We start from the raw sequence: 8385 nt of genomic DNA, 5'->3' as shown, positions 1-8385 counted from the left end.
ATTAGGATGCTAATTCTTTGTTGGGGAATTGTAAAATGGTCCAATCATTTTGGAGAGCAATCTAGAATTATTATTAAACTACCTATACCCTTTGACCCAGTAATATTACCACTTGGTCTATTTCCAAAGATGATTAGGGGAAAAAGGAAAAGAACCTATATGTACTAAAATGTTCATAGCAATTCTATTGGATGCAGTAAAGAACTGAAAATTGCCTGACAATTGGGGAATGGGTGAACAAGTTGTGGTATATAATTGTGATGGAATACTACTGTGCTAAACAAAATAATGAGCTCTATGAATTTTAAAAAAACACAGAAAAGCTTGCACAAAATAATGAAGAGAGAAATGAAGAGAACCAAGAAAACATTATCTACAGTAACAGCAATGTTGTTTTAAGAATGAATGAATAAGTTATTTTGTCTATTATAAATACCCAAATAAACTATAAAGGACATAAGAAGATAGATGAATCTAAAGAAATAACTGATAAATTGAAGTATGTATACAAAATTACATATATATATACATATGTATATATATATACACACACACACACACACATATATATATATATATATATATATATATATATATATATATACACACACACACATATACACACATCTATTGTATTTAATGGTAACCACCTCTAAGGCAAGAGAGACAGAAAGGAAGAAAAAAATTGCATGGTATTTTTGTTGTATATTTAAAAGGAATAGCAAGTTGTGCATAATAGATTTGCACTTTCAGGTACAATCATCTTTTTTGTTGAACTATGTTATGGAAGGGCTTCTTTTATTCCATAAATTAAAATTAAAAAGAAGCAAAAAATTAAAATGAATTAAACAAGCAAATAAATATTGTACATTAGTGGTAGCAATATTATGTGAAGATCATCTGTGAATGAATAAATTATTCTCAGAAATACAGTGATCCAAGACAGTTTGAAAGGACTTATGATGAAAAATGCTATTTATTCACCTTTAAAGAAAGAACTGATTGATTCTAAATGTAAGTTGAAATATACTTTTTAAAATTTTTCTTTTTTTGGTCTGTATTTTCTTTCACTATGTAGAAATATTTTTTGCATGACTGCACATGTATAACACAAAATTGTGTGCCTTCTCAATGATGGGAGAATGGAAGGAGGAAGGATGATAATTTGGAACTGAAATTTTTTAAAAATCCAATGTTAAGTTTGTTTTTACATGTAATTGAAAAAATAACATTTTAAAACATGTATGGATGATTCTAAAAAATAAGAATAGGGAAGTTTGAAATAGGCATGGGTTTGGAGTTATGATAATATGAAATTTGCCAAGATCATCACTCCTTTTAGCCTGCTATCCCCTAAAACAAAAAAGAGGGAGACAGGTCTCTTACTCCCCAGAATCTCACAGGGCTTACCCTCTAAGGGATACCTGTCACTGTCACAAAGTAATCTGGGTGATGCATGGGATGTGGAAAAATTTTCCCCTTGGTATCTTAGTAGCTACTCCTGTGAGTCCACCAGAGTAGTTTTGCAATAATTGCCCAGAGTAGCTAATGGAGAGAGGTGCAGAATGGGAAAATACTGGAAGATAAGGATAGGGGAGGTTATATTACATACAAATCCTTGAAGGGAAAGCTAAAATAGAAATCTCCCAAAGGACACAGATGATGTTAGGAAGTAACTTGGTTCTTTGCTTTAAGTTATGCTGCTTCAAAAGAGCATCTCTTTAGTGTGACAGTCTACAGACTCAGAGAAGTAAGACAACCAACCAAACATTAACTTTCTAGGAACTCTTAGGTTGTGAGGAATAGTTTCATCAACCAACCTAAACAGTCTATATGCTCCTTCACTTTGTGGAAAAGGATAGATAGAAGAAGAGAATTTTAAAAAAATAAGAAGACATTGGAAGATAGAAAACCTCAGAAGTGGCAGTAGAATTAAACCTCCAAAAAATAATGGTCTACTCCCTTTCTGCTCCTCCTTCCGCTCTCCTTGGCCTCAAAAGAAAAATGTTCCAATGTTCCAAAACTTTTTCCAAAAGAACTATACATCTGATTTACAAATGAGTTTATGCATATAATTCATATTGCTGCTATTCATGTTATTTTTTCTTTTAAAAGCCAATAATATCCTGAGAATATTTTCTATCTTTTCCTCTAAACAAAGAATTGTCAGGGAACATTATCCTTAATGAGGTGTCAGCCAGGCCTTCTTTGAAATAGCTCCTAATGGCTATTTGTTGCTGTGTACAGAGGAAGTAAGGAATTTCTATCATCATACCTCCTCTCCTCACTCATGCCAGCAAAATATCTCTGAATTCTTCCCAAAGCCTGTTTCACTTAATTTACACATTTACCACTCAAGTCATATTAGATATGGTGGCATGGCCCTCTACTTGATGATTTTCTTTTTTTTAATAATTTTTTTTCTTTTTTAAACTTCAATAAGAAAAAAAGTCATGTGTCCAGCAAAACATGAAAGAATTCATAATTATATTGCATTTCAAGGAAGTCTATATAATAAATACTACATATTGTGTTCAAAATTGTCCATCTTTTCTTTACTTCCTTATATATTTTCTTCTGTTCTCTGTTGTGCAGTTTACTTTTTCTTTTCCCTCTCCCTTCCTGGAAGCTGGAAGGCTACAATTAAGCATGAATACACATACACACAAAACACACATAAGTATACTCATATAAACTCATATATAAACATACATGCCCATATATATATATTTATGTAAATATATACATACACATATATCCAGATATATATATATATATATATACACCTACATATTCACAAATATCTATATATTTGGTTTATATGTTTCTCTCATTTTTCCTGAAAGCAACAACTCCTCCAGACTCTTCTACATTAAATTCTATTTGATACCTTACCCTCCTATTCTTTGACCTATAGTCTTTCCAAGAATTCCTCCCTTACATATCCCCTCCCCCACTGATCTACACTCCCCTCTACATACCTCCTTAACCTGTTTCCTCACCTTTTAACTCAGTATCCTCCCTATGCCCTCCACTTATTTCTTTCTGAATTTTTATACCCTTTTATACCCTTCTTTGTCTCTCTCTCTCTCTCTCTCTCTCTCTCTCTCTGTATGAATATATATATATATATATATATATATATACATACATATATCTCTTAAAAACATGTAGTTAAATAATATAACAATAATAAGAATAGATTAGACATAAAGTTTATTTCTCTGGCTTACCATTAGGTAATGGAGACCATCTAAAATGATCTCCTCCAGGTGAGGAGGACATCAGATAATTTATATAGCAACAAGAGGAGGGGAAACAATATACATAACAGAGTAGATAAAAACTTAAACTTTTCTGGAGACCATTCTATTATTTGATCTCAAAGAACCATCCTTCTATAATGCCATTTTCTTTGAAAGAGGTAACATTTTTTTGAGTTTAAATACCAGGAGGGTAGGGTGAGTACTTGTTTTTGAGGTCTAAAGGTGTACCAAATTTTTTTCTTGATTTGAGGGCAGAATTAAAGAGGGCAATAGCTGAGAAACAAACCTTTGGCCAGGAAATAATTATAGAAACTTATATTAATTATTATTCTTTGTTAAAATAAACAAATATATATTTGCCTCATTCCCAATGACAGATTTTCAGAACTACCAGCTCCCTTCCCCATGTAATCATTCTGTATCTGTTCTTCCTCTAACTCTATTTTTTTCTATGCCATTTTACTTTTTAGAATACCATCCAATTCAGTTCCACTTAATCTTTCATTCAAACTACTCAGTTACTAATAACAATCTTGAACATATGTATTACACTTTCACATATAAATAGTAAACAATTTGTAATTACTCTTTGATGTTTACCTTGGATCTTGCTATTCAAATTTTCTATTGTATCCATTTCTTTTTGCAGCAAAATCCTGAAAGTCTGGTAATTCATTGAATGTCCATTTTTTCCCATTCAGGATTATGTTTAATTTTGCTAGGTATGATATTTTTGGTTGCAACCCCAGTTCTTTTGCTCTTTGATATGTAGTGTTCTAAAACCTGTGGTCTTTTAATATAGCTAGGTCTTGTGGCACAATGAATAGAGCACTGACCTTGGAGTCATGAGATGAGAGTTTGAATCAAACCTCAGAAAACTGACACATACTAGCTGTGTGAAGTTCACAAGTCATTTAATTCCAGAAACTTCACATCCAGGGCCATGACCAGTTGTTCTGATTCATATCTGGCCACTGGATGACTCTGGAGGAAAAAGTGAAGCTGGTGACTTAGCATAGCACTCCCTCGCTCAAATCCAAAACACGTGCTTGTCATGTCATCACCTCCCTGGTGTCATGGTCTTCTTTTAAACATTGTGACTCTACCATATTTGAATTGTTTTCTTTTTCTTGTTGTACTTAATATTTTTCCTTAACCTGAGGGTTTTAGAAATTGGCTATGATATTCACATTAGTTCTCCTCCTAAGCTCCCTTTCAGGTGGAGTTCAATGAATTCTTTCTATTTCTTTTTTCCCACTCTTATTTTAACACATCAGAACAATTTTCTTTAATTATTTCTTGTATTATTGTATTTTTTGATCATAGCTTTCAGGTAGTCTGATTATTCTTATGCTTTCCTCCTCTTGATTTGTTTTCCAGATCAGTTGTTTTTCTTATGAGGTGTTTCACAGTCTTTATATTTTGTTTTATTATTTATTGGTCTCTTATGACTTCACTGGATTCCTCTTGCCCAATTCTAATTTTCAAGGAGTAATTTTTTTTCCTTTAGATTCTGGATCTCCTTATTCAGTTAGTTAACTTTCTTTTTTATAAGTTCTATCTTTTTGTTTGCTTGTTTTAATTTTTCCTCAATCTCTCTTATCCGGTTTTTAAAATCTTCTTTGAGTTCTTCTATGTATTTTGTTGAGCAGGTAGGTATTTGTTACTCTTTTGGGGGTAGGAGAGGCTTTTTTTTGCTTCAATATCTTCCTCTGAAATCAAACACTGGTCTTCTCTATTCTCAAAGTAACTGTTTACTGTTTATTGGGTTCTTTCTCCTTTGCCTGATCTTTTTTTTTAAGTAACAAAAGCACTTTATTGATTTACAGATTAAAGAAAACAAAAACTATTGAACCAAGATTACTAATTACTTGGCTCTCCAATTCAACAGCTAGATAGCTGTGTAACCTGATGGGACTAGAGTAGCCATGCCAACTCTCACTGCTGCGCATTATTTACACTGGTTTGACTTTGACCACAGGATTAGGAAATCAAACATTATTTTAGTTTAGCTTCAAAAGTGCACGCTGATGTCTGAATCCAGTTTCTTTTATATTCCATATTTTGTTTTTAGTTCTTCCACTTTTGCAACATAAGCTTTCATGGCGTCTTCTTTGGATTTCGCTTTCAAAGAGCTCCAGGCATCCCACTTAGCTTTGCCTTTGAAGTCCAACATACCCGGACGCTCTGTATTTATATCTCCTACTGTGGCTTGTTTGTAGTGACTATAGATGAACAACATCTCCTGGTCATCTGGTTTGGATTTCAGGTTTTTGACTTCTTCGGTGGCTTGTTCAAATTCAGCCTGAGCCATGCTGCCAGGGTGCGGAGGATCGCGGCGGAGCTGCTGAAGGCCTGATCTTTTTTCTTTTGAATATTATTTTAATTTATTTTTTTCAATTACAAATTTCCTTTTCAACATTCATCTTTTTGTAAAGTTTTTGAGTTCCACATTTTTCTATCTTCCTCCTTTCTCCTCACCCCCCATGAGAACAAGTAATCTGATATAGTTTATACATACTTTCATATTTAACATATTTCCATATTGGTCATGTTGTGAATCAGAACTAAAGAGAAAAAAATATGAGAAAAAGAAAAAAGTAGAAAACAATTTTTAAAAGTGAAAATAATATGCTTTGGTCTACATTCAGACTCCATAGTTTTTCTTTGGATGTGGATTTGTTTGTTCATTTTAAAAGTTGTCTTTTTCTTTTTCTTTTCTTTGAATTTTTAGCAGCTTATAACTAAATTCACCTCTAGTCCTGGGGTGTCAGGGATGCTCAGGAGCCCAACTTCGGAATAACTTTCCCCCTCCCTCCTGAATACATTACTAGATATGATCTTACTCCCTAAGAAATCTCCAGTGGCTGTAACCTTCCCATGTCGTCTCTGATCTGAAACCAATATCAAGTATTCATTTTTCCTGTATGTGTCCACAGCCAGCAATAACCCCAAGCCACTCATCCGGGTGGTGCTGGTTCTTTCTTGCCAAGGATCAAGTCTACAGTACAGCTACTCCTGGTGTTCCTTATCGGCAGGGGTTCCTTCTTTTCCTCAACTGACGATGCCCAACTCCCCACATTGTCCTGGGAATGTGAGAATTCCTGTGGCTGAGTTGGAGTCTATCTCTCAACCAGCAGCCCTTAGGGCTCACCCTGTACTGTTTCTAGGAGCTAGCCTGGAGGTGTTTACACTTCACTCAGGCCAACCTCAGACCTGGCATATTTCTTCAGATCTTTTCAGGATGTCCCAGGATGGCCACTTTTCTGCCCAACTCTTGCTTATTTTTAGCATTCTACATTCATCCTGAGGTGCTTTTCCTATTTCTGCCAGAAATCTGGAGAGATTGGAATTTTCTGACTTACTCCATCTTCCCAGAAGTCTCTCAGTTTTTGACCTTTTTTTAAGAAAGATTTTATTTATTTTCAATTTTGCTTCCTTCCCCCCACCCCCCACGGAAGGCAGTCTGTTTAGTCTTTACATTGTTTCCATGGTATGTAATGATCTAAGTTGAATGTGATGAGAGAGAAATCATATTCTTAAGGAAGAAACATAAAGTTTAAGAGATAGCAAAATTAAATGATAAGATAATGGTTTTTTAAATTTTTTTTTAAATTAAAGGTTATACATATGTGGTCATGCAAAACATATTTCCATATTACTCATGTTGTGCAAGAAAACACAAACCAAAAAACAAACAAACAAGATAAATATAGTTTTAAAAAATATGCTTCAGTCTACATTCAGATTCACTGATTCTTTCTCTGGAAGTGGATAGCATTTTTCATAATTAGTCCTTTGGAGTTGTCTTAAATCATTGTATGCCTAAAAACAGACAAGTCATTTACAGTTGATAATTGTAAAATATTACTGTTACTGTGTACAATGTTCTCTTGCAACTATTCATTTCATTTTGCATCATACTTTCATTAAAGTATTTCCACATTTTTCTAAAAATTATCCTACTTGTCATTTCTTATAGTACAATAGTATTCTAACATGTAATTTTTTTCTCCTTTAATTTTTTTAAATTAAATATTTTATTTATATATCTTTCCAATCACCTGGAGGGTCATTTTCTTTTTTTTAATTTTTATTAAAGATATTATTTGAGTTTTACAATTTTCCCCCAATCTTGCTTCCCTCCCCCCACCCCCATCCCACAGATAGCACTCCGTCAGTCTTTACTTTGTTTCCATGTTGTACCTTGATCCAAATTGGGTGTGATGAGAGAGAAATCATATCCTTAAAGAGAACAGAATTCTCAGAGGTAACCAGATCAAACAATAAGACATCTGGGTTTTTTTTTTCCGAATTAAAGGGAATAGTCCTTGTACTTTGTTCAAACTCCACAGCTCCTTATCTGGATACAGATGGTACTCTCCTTTGCAGACAGCCAAAAATTGTTCCCAATTGTTGTGCTGATGGGATGAGCAAGTCCTTCAAGGTTGAACATCACTCCCATGTTGCTGTTAGGGTGTACAGTGTTTTTTTGGTTCTGTTCATCTCACTCAGCATCAGTTCATGGAAATCCCTCCAGGTTTCCCTGAAATCCCATCCCTCCTGCTTTCTAATAGAACAATAGTGTTCCAGGACATACATTTACCACAGTTTGCTAAACCATTACCCAATTGAAGGACATTTACTGGATTTCCAATTCTTTGCCACCACAAACAGGGCTGCTATAAATATTTTTGTACAAGTAATGTTTTTACCCTTTTCCCTCATCTCTTCAGGGTATAGACCCAGTAGTGGTATTCCTGGGTCAAAGGGAAGGCACATTTTTGTTGCCCTTTGGGCATAGTTCCAAATAGCTCTCCAGAAGGGTTGGATGAGTTCACAGCTCCACCAACAGTGTAATAGTGTCCCAGATTTCCCACATCCCTTCCAACAATGATCATTATCCTCCCTGGTCATACTGGCCAATCTGAGAGGTGTGAGGTGGTACCTCAGAGAAGCTTTAATTTGCATTTCTCAAATAATTAATGATTTAGAGCACTTTTTCATATGGCTATGGATTACTTTGATCTCCTCATCTGTAAATTGCCTTTGCATATCCTTTGACCATTTGTCAATTGGAAAATGGCTTTTTGTTTTAAAAATATGACTCAGTTCTCTG

The 8385-nt window shown here is 34.2% G+C and overlaps 1 protein-coding gene across 1 annotated transcript; it reads right to left on the bottom strand.

Annotated features, from left to right (window-relative positions):
• Window positions 1-5202: 5202 nt before the first annotated feature.
• On the bottom strand, window positions 5203-5609 carry LOC141499913 (acyl-CoA-binding protein-like). Its single transcript, XM_074202706.1, has one exon. The coding sequence runs from the start codon at window positions 5578-5580 to the stop codon at window positions 5317-5319; it is 264 nt and encodes an 87-aa protein (XP_074058807.1). The 5' UTR covers window positions 5581-5609; the 3' UTR covers window positions 5203-5316.
• Between the last annotated feature and the right edge of the window lie 2776 nt (window positions 5610-8385).

Source organism: Macrotis lagotis, chromosome X (genome assembly GCF_037893015.1).
Source record: "Macrotis lagotis isolate mMagLag1 chromosome X, bilby.v1.9.chrom.fasta, whole genome shotgun sequence".
Classification (NCBI taxonomy): Eukaryota; Metazoa; Chordata; class Mammalia; order Peramelemorphia; family Peramelidae; genus Macrotis; species Macrotis lagotis.
Note: the sequence above shows the minus strand (reverse complement) of the source record. Positions and strands in the feature narration are given on the sequence as shown.

Coding starts and splice junctions, on each gene's coding strand:
- LOC141499913 (XM_074202706.1), bottom strand. CDS start 5,580: ATGGCTCAGGCTGAATTTGAACAAGCCACCGAAGAAGTCAAAAACCTG.